The sequence below is a fragment of the Malaclemys terrapin genome, chromosome 4 (genome assembly GCF_027887155.1).
Source record: "Malaclemys terrapin pileata isolate rMalTer1 chromosome 4, rMalTer1.hap1, whole genome shotgun sequence".
In the NCBI taxonomy this organism is placed as follows: Eukaryota; Metazoa; Chordata; order Testudines; family Emydidae; genus Malaclemys; species Malaclemys terrapin.
The window spans coordinates 137,369,080-137,389,429 of record NC_071508.1 but is presented as its reverse complement, the minus strand read 5'-3'; the positions used below and the strand labels follow the sequence as shown (position 1 = coordinate 137,389,429).

Sequence of the window (20,350 nt, the reverse complement as noted above, 5' to 3'; positions counted from 1 at the left end):
TATCAGGAAGGTTGTATAACTCAGGTGGGGCAGCATAAAGGGGAAGTCGGACACAGAGTAAGATTTGCATCAGTGCCTTCAAATGTTTTCTCTGTATGTCGAAGGATCCTTTAGGACTTCTAGGGAGTAAATACATTCTCTGGGTTAATGGTACCGTCTTCTGCCATCATGATAATCATGAAGTGCAACAGACAATAGTTGTAAAAGAATACCGTTGTATTCCAAATCACTCTGTAGGTGCAAGCGCATAGACTCTGCCTTTGAAATGTTGCCCGGACATCAGCTTGGTTAGATGCACTGAAAACAGGTTCACTTTGGACTGCCCCAGATGTTCAAGTATCCTGAAAATGTTCTGAAGCTCTGCAAAGAAGATTCTCAGCTGAACGCCTGTCTCTTGAATTTTAATATTTTCTTCTCTGTCAGATAATGAAGACTAAAACTCTTGACTCGTTCTCTGGGGTTTCACTTCCTACGGTAGAATAGTCCGATTTAGTGTCCTTTTAAAATTGGAGAACAATTTCTTTGTTTGTACGCTAAATAATGCGAGAATCAATGGATGAGTAGAGGGAAAGAAGCATCTTACTCTACATGTACACCTCCAGAGCTAAGCATTCATCTCTATTAATGAAACTTAGACTCCATTCAGAGATATGCCAGGGAACCTCTGTGAGCAGAATTTAGGTACCAGGCAAGTCATTCTCTCTATAGCTGGGTATATCTGGATGAGAAGAGGGGACACAAAGCAGCCAAAACTAGGTTAAAACAATTGAGAACAGTGTTCATAGCAATAAGGAAACAGGATTTCAAATGACTAACAAGGACAACACTTAGCACTTGAGTGGCAAAATAATACAGACTCCTCTCTGATCTTCAAATGTGTGTCTGCAGTCCTTTCCCCCGCTATGCAATAGTTTAAAAAAGATGCTCAAGTTCAGCTTCCAGCATTTCTTACTTTCAGCTCATAGAATCTCAGGGTTGGAAGGGACCTCAGGAGGTCATCTAGTCCAACCCCCTGCTCAAAGCAGGACCAATCCCCAGACAGATTTTTGCCCCAGATCCCTAAATGGCCCCCCTCAAGGATTGAACTCACAACCCTGGGTTTAGCAGACCAATGCTCAAACCACTGAGCTATCCCTCCCTCCTCATGTAGGATCCTTTTGTTTTTTGATGTTGTCTAGTTCAAGATTAGATATAAAATGTTAAAACCATACTGATGTAATCTCGGTACATCAATGTAAATCTGGAATCACCTCACTGAAATAAAGTGATTCCAGATTTACACTGGTGTAATTAGGAACAGAATTTGGCTCACTGAATCTGTCCCTCTCACTATAACAGAAAAGAGGGAGGGGCCAGCAGTGAGTAGAAATTTTTTGGCCTTCAGAGCATGTGGCAAAGGTAATCTATAGGGCCTCTGGGGAGAGCTAAGAAGGGCTTTGAGAGGAGTATGGGATGGAGTTTTGCTATTGTGCTTATTAGCTTGCCTTTTTTCTAAGGGCTTGTCTACATGGGGAGTTATTCTGATTAGCTGTTCCTAAATTAATTATTCCTGATTAATTGTATTCCAAATAAGCTTAATCCACTTTGGAAATGGATTACATTTATTCAAAATAAGACACTATTATTTTGGGATAAGAGCATTCACACATGGAGTTAATCAGGAATAGTTAAACCTCTTTAAAAACACACCCTACCTTATTCCAAATCAACTTTCATGTCTAGACAATCCTTTATTGTATTGAGCTGCTAGGTGATAGTTTTACTGAATGTAAATGTTAATTGCTGTTAAACTGTGTGTAGGGCTTGGGCATAGACTTTTTTATATTTTTAAATTTAAAGGATAAAATAAATACATAGTGTGATAACATTAGCAAACTTGTTCTCTTGGCTAGAGAACAAGTGAATGTAGCCTGTGTCAAGCTGACCTTGTGTTTTACATTTACAATATAACTTTCCTAATAATCACCAGCATCTTTTTTCTTCTTTCCAGATTAAGACCCTTGATTTCTACACAACTAGCTAAAAAGGCTGCAACTGAAGAGGTATGTGAAGTTTACCACCTCTCCCAGAACCCTTCTACACAACTGCAATCTGAAAATTGACTTAACTCATAATACAATACTTAACACTTGATTATGGCAACTACCACAAACCTCAGTGGACTGGTGTGACGTTCCCTTCTGGTATTGTCTGGACAATCTGCTAGGCCACTCCAATCCTTGACTCTGGGAACCAGCCTTACCCCGCTCTGCTGTGAGAACCCCCACTCCTGGGCTGTTCACGCACAGCCTCTGGCATGTAAGCTGCTCCCGGCTACTTGCAAGCGAATGACACTAGCCAGTATCTCCAGTCCCAGATACTTCCAGCCCCCTAGGAACCTCCGTCTTGCAGTGTCCAGTTATGCCCACCGGACACTGCAAGCTTATATGAGTTTGTCAATTTCAGAAAGAAATTGATATGTATGAGGCTTGTTCTCCCAACGGGAGTCTCTGACACACTGCAAACCAAACACACTGCTTCAGGTAGAATAAACAAACAGATTTATTAACTATGGGTAGATTTAAGTGATTATAAGTCAAAGCATAACAAGTCAGATTTGGTCAAACGAAATAAAAGCAAAACACATTCTAAGATGATCTTAACACTTTTAATGTCCTTAAAAACGTAGATGCTTCTCACCACAGGCTGGCTCTTCAGCCAGGCTCTCCCCTTTGATCAGTGGTTCAGTCACTTGGTGGTGGTGGTGTCTGTAGATGTGGGTGGGAGAGAGAGAGAGCATGGCAAAATGTCTCCCTTTTATCATGTTCTTTCTTTCCTCTTGGCTTTGCCCCTCCTCTCCCCTTCAGAGTCAGGTGAGCGTTACCTCGTTGCAGTCTCAAACTGCCTAAAGGAAGGGGGTGACTCCCTCAAGGGTCTAACAGATTCTTTTGTTGCTGCCTAAGCCAGTGTCCATTGTTCCTGTGAGGCTGGGCTGGATTTGTCCCATCCATGCCCCGACGAGGTGTGAACTGCCTCTCTCTTCCTGGGGAGTTTTTGCATGGGCTTGCTTTAAGCCATGAGGATACATCTTCAGCCTCATAACTATATACATGAAATTATAACCTGTACCCTTACTATAACATTACTGTAACAATTACTATAACAACCATGCTCAGTGCATTATGATCCTTTCGAAGACACCCAACATGACAAACTTTGCATTGGATACCACACAACCATTTTATAAAGATGAACATGGGGGTGTCGGGTGTTTCCCCGAGGTACAGAGCATCACAATCAGATTCTGATCTCTGTTATGGGAATGTAAATTCCGAGTCAAAGAGATAAGGATTGGTCCCTCTTCTCAGGCCAGTGGAATCATTGCAAAGATGATGCTCTCTGTTTTCCAGTTGGAATTATTTGCTTTTACAAAAATAGGGATTCAGAATGGAAGGGTGAGTGAAACTGTGAACACAAACCTCTCAATAAACCAGGTAAATATTAATATTTAATATATTCAAGAGGAATTCCAGTTTGGGGAGGGGGAAATAACACCTATATGATTTTAAAAAACAAACAAATTGAGTAAGAGAGCAGTGGTGGGAAGTAAGCAGAGTTTGTCCCTACTCCCTCACTGTATTATCCCGCAGAGCTGAACTGCCGCACAGGAGGAAGTAATCAACTCCTGTTGAGGACCAGTGGTAGATGACTTCCCCCAGGGAGCAAGCAGGTAGCCAGGGAGAGAATTGTGATTCTGGTGTCCTGTTTCCCTCCCTTGTCTGCTCCTGGGGCAGAGGAAAAAGTGACAGCTCACCCTAAATAATGAAACTTAATATTTATGTATTTTGGTTTGAGATTGTAATATTGCAGAGGAGGAGTTGTTAATAATTATGTGACCATATTCACAATACTCATTTTGGTAGTTCTCTCTCTCTCTCTCTCCCTCCCCCCCAAAATGTGAGTCATGACTCCTGTCACTAACTCCTCCAAAGCTCTAATAATAAGAATATAGCAGTAGGGATATATTAGCGACCACCTGACCAGGATGGTGATAGTGACTGTGAAATGCTCGGGAGATTAGAGAGACTATTAAAATAAAAGACTCAATAATAATGGGGGATGTCAACTATCCCCAGATTGACTGGGTACATGTCACCTTAGGATGGGATGCAGAGAGAAAGTTTCGTGACACCTTAAATGACTGCTTCTTGGAGCAGCTAGTCTTGGAACCCAAAAGAGGAGAGGCAATTCCTGATTTAGTCCAAAGTGGAGCACAGGATCTGGTCCAAGAGGTGAATATAGCTGGACCCCTTGGTAATAGTGACCATAATATAATTAATTTTAACATCCCTGTGGTGGGGAAAACACCACAGCAGCCCAACACAGAAGCATTTAATTTCAGAAAGGGGAACTACACAAAAATGAGGAGGTTAGTGAAACAGAAATTAAAAGGTACTGCGCAAAAAGTGAAATCCCTGTAAGCTACATGGAAACTTTTTAAAGACAACATAATAGAGGCTCAACTTAAATGTATACCTCAAATTCAAAAACATAGTATGAGAACCAAAAAAGTGCCACTGTGGCTAGACAACAAAGTAAATAAAGCAATGAGAGGCAAAAAGGCATCCTTTAAAAAGTGGAAGTTAAATCCTAGTGAGGAAAATAGAAAGGAGCATAAACTGCCAAATGAAGTGTAAAAATATAATTAGGAAGGCCAAAAAAGAATTTGAAGAGCAAAAATTTTGTAAGTACATCAGAAGCAGGAAGCCTGCTAAACAACTAGTGGGGCCACTAGACAATTGAGATGCTAAAGGAGCACTCAAAGACGATAAGGCCATTGTGGAGAAACTAAATAAATTCTTTGCATCGGTCTTCACGGCAGAGGATGTGAGAGAGATTCCCAAACCTAAACCATTCTTTTTTGGTGACAAATCTGAGGAACTGTCCCAGATTGAGGTGTCATTAGAGGAGATTTTGGAACAAATTGGTAAACTAAACAGTAATAAGTCACCAGGACCAGATGGTATTCACCCAAGAGTTCTGAAGGAACTCAAATGGGAAATTGCAGAACTACTAACTGTAGTCTGTAACCTATCATTTAAATCAATGTCTGCACCAAATGACTGGAGGACAGCTAATGTGATGCCAATTTTTAAAAAGGGCTCCAGAGGTGATCCTGGCAATTACAGGCTGGTAAACCTGACTTCAGTACTGAGCAAACTGGTTGAAACTATAGTAAAGAACAAAATTGTCAGACACAAAGATGAACATAATTTGTTGGGGAAGAGTCAACATGGTTTTTGTAAAGGGAAATCATGCCTCACCACTCTGCTAGAATTCTTTGAGTGAACAAGCATGTGGACAAGGGGTGTCCGGTGGTTATAGTGTACTTAGATTTTCAGAGAGCCTTTGACAAGGTCCCTCACCAAAGGCTCTTAAGCAAAGTAAGCTGTCATGGGATAAGAGGGAAGGTCCTTTCATGGATTGGTAACTGGTTAAAAGATAAGAAACAAAGGGTAGGAACAAATGGTCAGTTTTCAGAATAGAGAGAGGTAAATAGTGGTGTTCCCCAGGGGTCTGTACTGGGATCAGTCCCATTCAACATATTCATAAATCATCTGGAAAAAGGGATAAATAGTGAGGAGGTAAAATTTGCAGATGATACTAAACTACTAAACGTGATCGTTCCCCTTTATTCAACATTGGTGAGGCCTCATCTGGAATACTGTGTCCAGTTTTGGGCCCCACACTACAAGAAGGATGTGGAAAAATTGGAAAGAGTCCAACGGAGGGCAACAAAAATGATTAGGGGTCTGGAGCACATGACTTATGAGGAGAGGCTGAGGGAACTGGGATTGTTTAGTCTCCAGAAGAGACGAATGAGGGGGGATTTGATAGCAGCCTTCAACTACCTGAAGGGGGGTTCCAAAGAGGATGGAGCTCTGCTGTTCTCAGTGGTGGCAGATGACAGAACAAGGAGCAATGGTCTCAAGTTGCAGTGGGGGAGGTCCAGGTTGGATATTAGGAAAAACTATTTCACTAGGAGGGTGGTGAAACACTGGAATGCGTTACCTAGGGAGGTGGTGGAGTCTCCTTCCTTGGAGGTTTTTAAGGCCCGGCTTGACAAAGCCCTGGCTGGGATGATTTAGTTGGGAATTGGTCCTGCTTTGAGCAGGAGGTTGGACTAGATGACCTCTTGAGGTCCCTTCCAACCCTGATATTCTATGATTCTATGATTCTACTCAAGATAGTTAAATCCCAGACAGACTGCAAAGAGCTACAAAAGTATCTCACAAAACTGGGTGACTGGGCAACAAAATGGCAGATGAACTTCAATGTTGATAAATGCAAAGTAATGCACATTTGGAAAACATAATCCCAACTATACATCTAAAATGATGGGGTCTAAATTAGCTGTTAACACTCAAGAAAGAGATCTTGGAGTCATTGTGGATAGTTCCCTGAAAACATCCACTCAATGTGCATGGCAGTCAAAAAAGTGAACAGAATGTTGGGAGTCATTAAGAAAGGGATAGATAATAAGACAGAAAATATCATATTGCCTCTATATAAATCCATGGTACACTCACATCTTGAATACTGTGTGCAGATGCGGTTGCCCCATCTCAAAAAAGATATATTGGAATTGGAAAAGTTTCAGAAAAGAGCAACAGAAATGATTGGGGGTATGAAACAGCTTCCGTATGAGGAGAGATTAATAAGATTGGGATTCTTCATCTTGGAAAAGAGATGACTAAGGGGGGATATGGTAGAGGTCTATAAAATTATGACTGGTGTGGAGAAAGTAAATAAGGAAGTGTTATTTACTCCTTCTCAGAACACAAGAACTAGGGATCACCAAATGAAATTAAAAGGCAGCAGGTTTAAAACAAACAAAAGGAAGTATTTCTTCACACAATGCACAGTCAACCTGTGGAACGCCTTGCCAGAGGATGTTGTGAAAGCCAGGACTATAACAGGGTTCAAAAAAGAACTAGAAAAATTCATGGAGGATAGGACCATCAATGGCTATTAGCCAAGATGGGCAGGGATGGTGTCCTTAGCCTCTGTTTGCCAGAAGCTCGGAATGAGCAACAGGGAATGGATCACTTGATGATTACCAGTTCATTCCCTCTGGGGCACCTGGCATTTGCCACTGTCGGAAGACAGGATACTGGGCTAGATGGACCTTTGGTATGACCCAGTATGGCCGTTCTTATGTTCTCCTCCTTCACACTCTGTCTCTGTGAAATACGTTTACACATGTGTATACACATACAGTAAATTAAAATTGTTGTTCATATTCAGATACTAAACTGTTACATAACAAACTGTTACATAACAATGTAGCATCTATATTGCTAATTTACAAACTGAGTCAGCCATTCATCTTTTTTATATAAATGTGTGAAATCTGACACCATTTTGAAAATGTTCTAGTTAACTTTGATCATTTAACATGTTTACACAACCATTCATGCCCCCATAAAAAAAAAAAAAAAAAAAAAAAGGCGAGAGTTTAAAAGCCATACTAAAGTTCAAATTTTCTGGAGACTGATTCAGGAAGTTTGGTGAAAGGAATTGTTTGATACCTTTGTTTAAAAATGGTTAAAACATTTATTTTCAGAAACAGTTTGATATAATGCCTGGGGAAATACATTTTCACTTTTTATGCTGTGCTCATTAGAAAAACCTGCACATTTTTAGAGCTGTAACAGCCTGGAAATGGACATGATAATTAGAAGAAGGTCATATTTTAATTAGGATGGTGCAATTTTAATAAACAATGAATCAGTTGTAGCTCCTTTATATTCATCCATTCTTTAGTGAAAATTTTTAGAGCAGATGGAAACTTTTAGCATAAAAATTAAGCATAAATTAAGAAGATGTTTTTCCTGAAACTGTTGTCTATTACTTCTTGTGCCTAAAACCCCTGGAGTTGTCAGTTTGATAATTCTATATGGGAAAAGTGGTGATGGGTGAAACATGATAAACTGAAAGGAATTCAAATCTAAATAACAGTAAGATTTATTTCTACATAGAGATTGTTTTCTATGTGCACCCAGTCCCTGTTAAAATTAATGTGTGTGCAGTACCCAATCAATGAGCTATTGGTGGAATCTCCTTGGTGACTTTGCCCTGGTCTACACTGCAAACGTACGTCAGTCTAATTAAATGTATGTAATCCACAGCCCTGAGCGATGCAGTTACACCGACCAAACTCCCGGTGCACAGAGTGCTATGTTGACAGGAGGGCTTATTGGGGAGGAGGAGTACCTACGCTGATAGGAGATCTCCTATTGGCATAGGGCGCATCTTCACTAAGCGCCAGCGCAGTGCAGCTGCACTGCTGTAAGTGTATACAAGCCCTTAGAAAATCTAAGATGGAATCCTTTGTTTGCCTGTGTGATCAGTTTGATTTCTCACAGGTTTGGGTGGAATTTGATATTTGAGTAATTAGCCAGTGAGCTTTTTGGGATAGGGGCTTTCCGTTACAATGTGTTCATACAATGCCTAGGACAATGGGGCCCTGATTTTGATTGGGGCCTCTAAGAGTTACTGTAGCACAAATAAGTAAGATACTGAATCAGATCCTGTCTTCAGGAGCGGCCTGCACTGGATAATTCAGAAGGTGCAAAAAACCTTCCTCCTAACCTCTACTTTGGCTTAAGCCTCATGCTTAATATCCCTTCCAAAGTGGCTTAACATTAACTATTATAACTGTGGATATTCTTGTTTTCATATAAATAGCTAATGCCTTTCTGAATCTTGCTACGGTTTTGGCCTTAATGGCCTGATGTGGCAATAAGTTCCACAGTTTAATTGCACATTGTGTGAAGGAGTGTTTCCTTTTATCAGTTTTGAATGTGCTGCCTTTTAATTAATTTGAGTGTCCCCTTCTGGTTTAAAGAGACAGGAAGAATAGAAGTTCCCAGTCTGACTTCTCCATACCATACACCATTTTACGTACTTCTAACATGTCCCCTCTTATTCATCTTCTGTTGAATGTAAACAGTCCCGATCTTTTCAGTCTTTCCTGGTGATGACTAGTGGCAAGTAACATATACATTCTCAGTGAATGTGATGTGGGAGACCCAGGTTCAAGTCCCTGCTCCAATTCCTATAGAATGATTGATGCAAAGTGGAACAGCTCCAACAAGAGAGATTGAGAGCCTGACCTCAGAATAGCCAGTAAGCCTGGTGGTCAGGGTACTCACCTGAAATGTGGGAAACTTGAGTTCAAGTCCCTACTCCAAAACTGGCAGAGCAGGGACTTGAAACTGAATTACCCATATCCCAGGTGAGTGCCCTGACCACCAGGCAATTGGCTGCTCTGGCATGGGTCCCTCTCTGTTTTGGATTCATCCCAGTGCTGAATGGGAAAAATGTTGAAAATCTCAAAATTCTTCACTGGCTGAGGAAACCACTTCCTGCTGAGCTCTTCTTAGCACATTGCTGAATTGGGGCCTTAGCAGCAATAAGACAGATTCCTCATCTCTGAAAAAGTTTAGACAGCTCTGGCAACAGAGAGCACAGACCAGCACCGTGTGAACAGTCAGCTCTCTGTTAGCATGTGCTCTCGGAGCCACCAGTTCCCAACCCACTGTTCTGATAACCTAGAGGTACCAGTTCGTGTAGCCATTGTGTTATTCTATTACACTATTAACAGTGTTGTCTAATGAGAATTATTGTCACGCTCTTGATTCTGCTCCAAGAAAATCCAGCCTGATCTGTCAAAACTAATACACATCAGTTTTTTCTGATATCAGAGTACATTTTGCTCTCATTAAAGTGATAATAGTGTTGCCATTGTGTAATAGCCCTTATTTGAACCAAACATAATGAAGGAAAACACTGCAAGCTTCCCCACAGAGCTCTGCCAAAGCACCTTAAGCTAGTTTTACCTAGCAGTTGTGAGAGGGTTGTGTTTTTCTTTCACTCTGTTTGGCTGTTTCACTTTGAGTATTTGCCTGGCTTTGAAATACTTGAAATCTGAACATTTCTCTCTCATGCACATTCACAGTACTTTCCAGTGTGGACATTGAATGTTCCTCAGAAGATTTAAGCTTCTTAGGCTGGGCTTTGGCTTTGTTAGAGGACAATAGTGCCAGCTGCTCTGGCCCTTTCATTTGGAGGTTTTAAGGGGGAAGAGTTGGCTACAAGGAATGGTATACTTTAGTGTCCCCCTGTCTTGTTCACAGGTAACCTTTCCAGATTCACAGACAGAAGGGCCAGAGCTTGAAAAACCAGAGAATGTTCTGGTAGAGAGTGGACCGGTATCATATAACCATGATGAAGAAGCTGAAGAAGAAGAAATAGAAGAAGAGGATGATCACTGCATGAGTGCACTTCAGTTAATGGGAGGAAATGGTAAGTCTTGATTTTTAGATAGTGGGACCTGTTGACTGTGCACAATTGTGAAAACGCAGAAATTACCAGACCAACTTCTGTTCTTTGTAAAGGACTCTTTATTCCAGGAGTTCTCAAACTTCATTGCACCACGACCCCTTTCTGACAACAAAAATTACTACACGACCCCAGGAGTGCGGACCAAAGCCGGAGCCCACCCTGGGGCCAAAGCCAAAGTCCAAGGTCTTCAGCCCCAGGCGAGGGGCCTGTAACCCTTAGCCCCGCCACCAAAGGCTGAAGTCCTCAGGCTTGGGCTTTGGCCCTGGGCCCCAGTAAGTCTAATGCCAGCCCTGGCGTTAGACCCACTTTGGGGTCCCGACCCACAGTTTGAGAATCGCTGCTTTATTCTTAAGGAGCTATTGGAGAAATAAAAAATATTAGCTATTTTTGAAAAAAAAAGGCCACAGCAGTGTTAGCTTGAGATACCAGATGAAATGTGAACACCCAAGTGGTGATGGATATGATTAGAACAGTGCTGATTGGTGTGATGCTGGACTGTGCAGGGCTGGTATGGAGATCCTTTCCACAGCGTGTCTGGGGCAGGGGTGAATAGGTATTCCTGCACAGCGTCTCGCCCATCCATCCCCTGCACAGCCCCTGGGTGAGACTCAGGTGGTGCAGTGAGCCTTGCACAGGCCCCTCCTCCTCGCTGCTGGGGGCTTTAACCCCACATGCAGTATAATTCAGCATAGATTTAAAAATGCTTTCTCCTCTTTACTAATGAAAAGGTAACTTTAGCAAACAGCTAAACATAATGTCAGACACCGAGACCAAGGCTTTGGCTCACGGTGATTCTTACTTCAGTAAATACATTTTTTTTTATTTACTTTCAGTAAAACTTGATATTCAAATTACATTTTTCTTTAACAGTTCTGGCTGGTGATCTGTATCACCGCAGCGCTCTGGATGTGCAGATCCCTCTGCTTCGTCTCTTCACCCTGCCCCCTAATTCCTCCCATGCAGCAGTCCTCCTAGAGGCTCCTGTACTCCTGCAGCAAGAAGCAGGATTTACCCCTTAATGCCACAGTGCAACTTCCTGGAGGGCTTCCCATAATAAAATCCTGGGACCCTAGCTGTAGGATACTGGCTTGTCTACACTTGGGTTATTCCTGAATAGCTACTCCACTTTAAATTCACGTCCTGCCTTATTCTGGAATAACTCTCAGGTGTAGTAGACAAGCCCTGAGAACTTGGTGCTCCAGCTCAGTATTAGATGAGTCTTCAAACATCATCTCTGGGTTAAATGTCATGAGAAGTGAGGACTTTACCAAACATATTGTGATACGGGAATCACAGCCAGTGTATTCTACTCACTAACCCACATGTGTATTAAGGTCTATGGGCAGGATTCACAAAGAGGACTTAGGTTGAGCATCACAGTGCCTACGTTTACGTGTCCTGCTACCAAGTGGAATTCTCGACCCAGAGTTAGGCACCTAGGCTCCCTGTATGATGCACAGAGACAGTGAGGGGCCTAAAAAAGGGGCTTCACAGAATCCAGCACCTTGAGCAGGGAGCTCTCTAAGCTAGCCAGCAGGAAATGCTGATGAGAAGGGTAGGGCCTAAGCCAGAGGTGGGCAAACTACGGCCCGTGGGACCGTCCTGCCCGGCCCCTGAGCTCCTGGCCAGGGAGGCTAGCCCCTGGCCCCTCCCCTGCTGTCCCTCCTCCCCCATAGCCACGCAGGCAGTGCTCTGGGTGGCGGGGCTGCGTGCTCATGCAGGGCAGTGCAGCAGCATGTCTGGCTCCGGCCAGGAGGTGCAGCTCCAGACATGCTGCTCTGAGCGGCATGGTAAGGGGGCTGGGGTCAGGGGGTTGGATATGGGGCAGGGAGTCCTGGGGGGCAGTCAGGGGACAGGGAGCAGGGGGCGGTTGGATGGGGCAGAGGTTTGGGGGAGACAGGGAACAGGGGGGATTGGATAGAAGGTGGGGTCCTGGGGGTGGTTAGGGGCGGGGGTCCCAGGAGGGGGCGGTCAGGGGACAAGGGGGGGGGCGCGGTTGAGGCGGATAGGGGGCGAGGCACAGCCTTCCCTATCCGGCCCTCCGTACAGTTTCACACCCCGATGTGGGCCTCGAGCCAAAAAGTTTGCCCACCCCTGGCCTAAGCCCTGCCCCTCAAAGGGAGATGGACGCCTACCTCCACTCCGGATTCACAGCCGTGAACCCTGGCCTGGAGTTACGGACGCGTAAGCTAGGTTAGTCCTTTCTTCAAGAAAAAATGACGAGGGTGTGATGTTGCTTATTAGCCCCGATAGCCTCATGTTAGAGCATGGACCCGAGATGTGGAAAACCTGTGTTCAGATCCCCACGCTGCCTTATTTGGAACAGGGACTTGAACGTGGGTTTCCTACATCCCAGGTGTTTGCCCCAACCACTGGGTTATGAGATATTCTGGAGTGGGTGTGTCTCAATCTCAAGCTGTTCCACTTTGTATAAATAATTATATATTCATTGTACCAGAGAAGGTGTGTGTGTGGCTCTATAAACCGGTGGTTAGGGCACTAACCTGGGAGGTGCGAAACCTGCATTCAGATCCCTGCTCCACATCAGGCAGGGTGGGGATTTGAACCTGCATCTCCCACATGCTGCGTGAGTGCTGTAACTGCTGGGTTATTACATAAAGGGGGGGGGGGCGGGGCGGGGCATCACCACCGACTTCTCTGGCTATGGTTTGCATGGGGCCAAAGCTGGTAGATGTGCTCCAAGGCAGCCTCTGAGCACATCTGCCAAGCTGGCCCCGCAACATAAGTGGTGAATGCCTAGTTTGTGAATCCTGCTGGAGCTTAGGCACCAAGTTGCTCAGTGGTGTCAAGAACGAGGTGGCTGTGTGCATGCAGAAATGTAGGTGTCTAGGGGACTTAACCAGTGGAAACCTAGGCCCCTACAGGGTGAGGCAGCAGCTTGAGCCGGGTTTTTGAGAATGTAAATATTGGACTTGCATGCCTAAATGGCAGTTAGGTGCCTAACCCCCCCTTGTGACTCCCAACTTTTATGTTAACCAGAAGCCATCATTTAAGCAGGTTTCTGTATTGACAGGAAACATTGATACCCTCTCTGCAGTGGTATTTCATAGTTAGACATGGCTGGATTGATCCTTTATTTGAAACTTCCTGTTAAATTTTAAACTTCGGATGTATGCAAAAATATCTTAAAATAGATTGATGCAATATGCTAAAGCAAAGTGGGAAGAAGGTTTGTGCTAGAGCGTTGATTTATTGTTCTAGCCTCCCCATCACTATTAATTCAGCTGCAGACTTTGATGAAGCTTTTTTGTAATATCTGTGGATTGATCATAAAGGAATGTGTTGTTTTTAGATTGATTTCTGACTGGAAAATAATTTCTGAACCAAAGGAAAAACATTTTGTCACTAGTGTTTATTATTAGGATTATGTTCCCAAGAAAGTGCACTCACGTGGGTGGGTGGATCCGTGTTTAAAAATAGTAGTAATAAAGCCTGCAAAGTAGTTTAAAGGTCACTGAGCTTTTTTTCTCCTTTGTGTTACTATTTTTAAACCATTCTGAGAACATTGAACTCCCCTCTGTCTGGTTCTGTATTGCAGCTGAAAGAGCTGAGTATTTGTATTATTAAGAAAAATAAGTTAGGAATGTTGCCAGTATTAAAATTGAGGTGTTCAAAATGGACTGTCAGCAAAAGAACTGCTTTGTGTGTCTACTCGTGGGTCTTAGACCTCCCTGATAAATGGAGGGGAACTGCAGGAGATTCAGGTGATGAACTTCGCCCTTTCTATACAAATCACCATGGATTACATTTGTTTCTTCTGCAGAGCATTCACTGGCTTGTCCCTGCATGAAACCCTGCACCACGTCTCCCCACATTGATGGTGGAATATAAAGATTAAATTTACTAAACAGTCACATGTAATAGTAAAAGTTAGGGTCCATTTTGCAACAAAGAGATTTTTGTCTGGTTAATTTGTGAAATACGCAGAAAAGAAACTGGTATATCCCGAAGCACGTACAAACTTTTTGTTTTTTCCCTAGACCTCAGCAATCCACACTGCTCTGAAATAGCTGTACACAGAAAGGATTCTGGGTAATGATTGGTAAAGAGACACAACTGGCCATTTAGGGTATGTCTACACTGCAGTTAAGACACCTGCAGCTGACTTGGGTTCAGGCTGCTGGGCTATTTAATTGTGGTGTAGACATTCTGGCTCAGGCTGCAACCTGAGTTCTGCAACCCTCCCATCTCACAGGGTCCTAGAGCCTGGGCGCCAGCCCAAGCCCAGAAGTCTACACTGCAATTAAACATCCCCATTGCCCCTGCCTTGTGAGCCTGAGTCAGCTGACATGGGCCTGCCAGGGGTTTTAATTCCAGTGTAGACATACACGTAGAGTTTCTGCTTGTAATGGTACTGGATTCGGGATTTCTGAAGCCAGATGTCCTAGTTGAAGTTCATTGTTGGGTGACATTTTGCTTCTTGGGAATCTTCGGGCACAGAAGGGTGTTCTGGAGCTGCCTTTGAGCCTGGGTAGGTTCCATTTACAAATCCTTGAATGATTTAAACAAATAATTTTTTTTCTTGGCGCTCATGTTTAGTTAATCGTACCCCCTTGTAATGCACGTTGCTATTTATCTACCATGTTCCAATTTACTTTGGACAATCAAGTTTGATCTTGTTAGCCTCTAAACTAAACTGAATATTTTGCATGTCCATGTGCCAAGTCTCCTTGAAATTAGGGTCCTAAGGCTCCATATAGAGCCTTTCTTAATAAGTGCAGTGATAAACATATACATGTAGGTTCACAAGTATTTTTGAGTTCATTAAGGAGAGCATAAAGCAGATTTTCTCCTTAGTCTTAAGAAAATGTATGGGTTTGTTGTTTGGTTATTAAAAACGTACCAACTCGTTACGCAGCACACAGACTGCTTGAATTTATAGTTTGACAGCTGTAATATTTTCATTGCACTTTTCTTATTCTCTGCAACATTTTCTTTTCTATAAACCTTTTTCTCTATATGTTTCAGATTACGGCTGTGACATGGACGATGATGACGGTTATTAGTCCTGTTTGCTTCCAAAGGAGATGTAGTAATTTTGTGATTCCAATGACTTTATGAATGGTGAAAGAAGCTGTCTGTGATCAGCAGACATAACGGAACAATCCTGACTTTTGTAAAGAGAATTTTAGTTGAGTGTTGATTCTGGTCAGTTTACATTGACCTATAACCCAGCAATAAAGTTTGGGTTTATCGTACTTGAAATTTTTTTTGGATCATGTTTTGAGGAAAGAATTAATGGAAGTAATGTTTCCAGAGAACAAAGAAAAATAGAAAAATAGCCTGTATGCAGAGTATGTTGTGGTTAGAAACTACACGTCTCATATTTGATCCTGCTTCAGGCATGCTACTGAAAAGGAATGTATAGAAGAGGAATAAATTATAAAGTAAGTAAAACCTCCACATAAATCTTTGAACTATACCAGGGTTAATTCTCTCATAATGCTATAATGAGAAAAATGGATAATTTATCTTTATTATTAATGTGACTCTGCCATTGCATACAAGCTTCCCTACTTGATACTCTCCCAAAAGTAAATAAATTAAGGAAAAAGAGAGAATTCTATGGCAATATCTCTTTAAATTAAATTAATCCTCAGAAGCTAAATATAAATTAATCCTCAGAAGCTGAATAGGTGCTATGTACATTAATAATAGAATTGTGTGTTCCTCAAGAGATGCTGACAGTAGAAGAGAACATGGTCACAGAAGGGTGGTTTCTACTGCTCTGTAAATGCTGAAGAAGTATTTGTGGGAAAGAAGTGGTTAGATAAAGGCAAAGCATCTATGGGGAAAGCAGGAGACACTGCTTTGGCCAAGTTCATTGCAGTGACTATACATGACTATACTGCTGTGGTATGATGGTGGAGGTGGGTGCAGTAGGGTGAGTATTGCTACCGTTACTGACCTGCTGCATTCTGGCTGGGTTTGGGAACAGACCTGCTCTGTGATGCAGCCACACAGAGAACAGCCTGTCTCTAAAGGTCTAGGGGTTTTTAAATAAAAAAGAGAAGAAAAAAAGCTGAGCTTTTTGGATACATAAGCTAGTTTGTGGTTTGACTGAAGTTTAATTTAATTTATTTTACTTTTTTATTGGTAAATTAAAGGTCACCCATTGGGCAACCTGATTGGCTCAGCTTGACTTTCATTTTGTACAGTAACTAACAGTGTTATTGCCAGGACTTAGGCCTCTGAGATCCTACACTTCAATGCACTAGTCTTTCTGATCCCAAACTCAATAGAACAACTCATCTGAATTCTAGCTCTGTGGGTTAAAATCAGGCCTGGTGTTGGCAGATTTAGCTCCATTGACTCTTACCTCCCTCTGCCCCCCACCTTTAGGGCCTGATCCAAAGCTCACTGAAGTCTGTGGAAAGACTCCAGTTGACATTAATATGCTTTGGATCAAGACCTTAATGATGTTGGGCGCCACAGGAGTTCTGATATTTTCGTCTTTCTCACCTGGCTGTTGATGGTCAAGGAAGCTGCACCATCTGCCAGAACCAGCCCAGCTGAGGGAAGGTTAGTTATACATCTCTTAGCAAAACAGGCTTCCCTGAGCAGGGCTGCTACAGGTCAGAGTCTGAATCTACTCTCTACTCACACTGGTGAGGAGCACCCCATTTATTATTAGGCAGAGAACTCATCACAGAAACACCATCCTGTTCTTTCCTCAACTCTGACTGGGGAGCTGAAAAAATGTGCCTCACACACAGAAAGGGAAGTTGGATATTGGTGCTTCTCCCAGGAGCCCAGGGAGAAGGAGATTGGGCAGCTCCTTTGATCACCACCAGCTGGGCTGACAGAGAAGGAAATGGTGCTGTCCAGACTTCCAGAGACATTAAGAGGGCAGAGGCACTTGACCTTCCCTTCCGACAGCCAGTAAAGGGGGGTGAAGGGAGAGGAGAGGTAAGATGAGCAGCAGGTCCTTGACCCACACAAGGCTTCATTGGGACACAGTTTTAATATTGGCTTGACTAGTCAATGTAATGCGTTGGCTAGTATATGTCTGCTAGATATTTTTGAGCCCTGTTTCTGCAATGACTATGAGACTGCATGTGCTGTTGCAGAGTTTGGGTAACAAAATGAATTGTCTAGCAAGTGGAAAGCCAAAACCCTTTTTGAAGCAGGCTTTGGATTACTTGTCTGTAGAGTTTGGGTTTGGAAAGATTTTGGGGGTTGGAAAGAGGAGATTTAGTGTAATTCTTACGGGAAAAGCTGGTACTCTATAAGAAAAGCTACAGATGTTTTCTGGCTGCTTTGGTAGCTACACAAATGCTGCTCTGAGAATTAAATTATGGAGTTAAACCTTTCTATCTGCACCAGCATGCAAAATCACGCTGTTATATCATAATAATTTTTAAAAATACCAACCAGGTGCATTATGCCTCTTCAAATCTATGGTATAACCTACCTAGGCCAGTTAGGTTGAATTTGAATATTGCAGCACTCTGCCCAAGAGCAGTATTGTAAGTACCCACGTTCCCAGTATATTCTCAAAATCTGGATTTTACTCTAAGGTACAAATTATTTTATACACAGGAAATAAACATGCATATTGACTCCTGGAGGGTAGAATACCCTCCTGTCTCAAAGGTGTAGTGTCGGCTCTTGAAGAAGCCACTAAGATGAATTCTTTATTGCTGAGATTCTCTCTCACATTTTTCGGTGTACATTTTCATAGTTTTTTACCCCACCCAGCGGAATACTAAACCAGCTGCCAGGGCCGTGTCTCATTAGACTGGGGATCTGGGGCGCACAGTGGAGTCCACTACACTCGAAACAGACAAATAGGAAACGATAATTTCAGTAATGGGTTTGATTTCTGGAAGCTGTGTTTTCCAAACTGGAGGCAAGGGGTGCTTCTCCATTTAGGAGGGGAAAATACTTGTAGAGGTTTTGAGTGCTCTCATAAGATTCAATCAGAACATGCTATCTCACAGTTAACCATAAAGGCACTTAGAGAGGACAAAAAGACCAACAGTTCCATAGCATCCCAGCATTGCTAGTGAATTTAATTCTATATGCCCTTGTATAGGAGCCTAAATGAAAAGGGAAGGGCCGTGGTGTCAAATAGGGAGAAGATAAAGATTTTCAAACCAGTTGCATACATTTTTAATTTGCTGGTGACTAGCTGGGATTTTTGTAATTTTCCTTCCTTTGTGATTTAACTAAGCTCAGGAAATGTAAACAGATTAGAAGATGTTAGTTTCTGTTTTTATAACCACTTATGAAAATGTAAAAAGGTTAACGTAGCATTAACTCTGTTTACTACTGTTAATGTATCATAGTGACCTTGCAGAAAACGTTTTGCTGTATTGTAGCCTGGATTCCCTTGGAGTAATTTGGACCCTGCTTTATTCAGGATTCTAATTATAATGAAGAGAGATTATAAGGCTTCAGCATTTGTTGTTCTTAGATCTTTGTACTAGAACCCACGTGAGCTACATATCTGTATAAAGCATAAATGTCTCTTGCTGCAAGTCACTTTATTTGACAGGCAAAACCCTCCAGCTGTTGCATTGTGTTTGTCTGCCATGAAGCCTCTTTAACACACATTACTATTGTGGGAATAAAATATGAAAGAAGAATAATGAAAGTAACAAGATCGTTCACCATGATAATTGCATTTTCTGTGTCTTAATCTTGTATGACGTTCTTTTAAAGTCACTACATTCAATACAGAAGATCTTAAATGGTGCCAGACAGCCTTATGTTGTGGGTTACACGTTCATCTAAAAAGTTCTTACCGTACTGATGGCTTGTCTGTATTCTCTTTGGATTGTATCGAAACTCTTATCCACAGATGTATGCTGTTAACGTGTCCTTTGCCCAATAAGTGTACTACTTTTTATTTTTGTATTGAGTCTACACATTTGATGCAGATAGTGCCAAGAGAATTACAACTGTTCAATGTAAGCATATGTATCTTCTTTACACAACCACAATATGAGCCATGTTCAGCTTTTTTATTGTAATATATTTGCTGTAAATAAATAAATAAAAAACCCTTGCATATCACATCTTTTATGATGCATTCGTGCAAATTTCTGATTCCTTCATCTCTCGATTCTTATGAATGTTTGCTTTTGATTGCTTTTTTGTGTGATTGGTTGTAGTGGACAAAATCTGTAATTTAGAGCCTTCTTTTGTTTCTAAAATGGAGAGCATTTCTAATCAGGCAAATGTGTTTTAGATAGTATTGTTCCACTGATTATCTATAAGTGTAGATAGCTTCTGTAAACTGCATAATATTAACAAGAACTTTCTATTAAATCATGTAATTTTAGTGCAAATAGGAACAATATGGTATGTTTTCTCAATAGGAGTGTTATTCTGATGCTCATTTTTGAAGAGTTGTATCTTGACAAACAAGATGTGCATTGACTTCAAAATCATTCTATTGTATCAACATCTGGATACCACAGTTTGGGGGTAAAATCCACATCTACCCTCCTACTCTTATTTGTTGAGTTTAGACTGTAGAGGCTAAGGTTGGACCCAGAGGAACATCTGCTACTGAGGTAGAGTGAAACGTATTAAGGTGCCCAGTAATATGAAAAGCAATGCTTTAAAAGTGCATTAAGCACGCATTGTCTCATTTCAAAATGAGCAAACATATCTATAGTGAATTAGATGCAAGGGGCTTTTACACACTGGTTACTGCAGAGTCCAGTATACTGCTATGCTCCAGCAACTTTCTCTAGGTGAACTTCACCTTCCACATTTGCAAAACCTTTTTTTATATAGGTTACTTCTCAGCTGGAACAACTTTCTCCCAGCAGTAAAAGTTGGCTCCTCTGGTGAGTAACCCCTCTTCATTTCCTGTTATTAACTTTCTTTTGCCATCCTCATGAAATTTAAGCTCCTTTTTCTTGCCATGGGAACCTGTACAACTGAGCTCCTGCAAAACTCTGCTCACTTTTGCTCACTTTTCTAC

The 20,350-nt window shown here is 42.1% G+C and overlaps 1 protein-coding gene across 1 annotated transcript in view; it reads left to right on the top strand.

Annotated features, from left to right (window-relative positions):
* BRF1 (BRF1 RNA polymerase III transcription initiation factor subunit) overlaps positions 1 to 19,431 on the top strand; it is a 246,681-nt gene extending 227,250 nt beyond the window's left edge. The window contains exons 16-18 of the mRNA XM_054024955.1: positions 1,991 to 2,042; positions 10,182 to 10,350; positions 15,379 to 19,431. Coding sequence (XP_053880930.1) covers positions 1,991 to 2,042; positions 10,182 to 10,350; positions 15,379 to 15,416 — 259 coding nt within the window. The 3' untranslated portion in view covers positions 15,417 to 19,431. The remainder of the gene's footprint in view (positions 1 to 1,990; positions 2,043 to 10,181; positions 10,351 to 15,378) is intronic.
* The last annotated feature ends 919 nt before the right edge of the window (positions 19,432 to 20,350 follow it).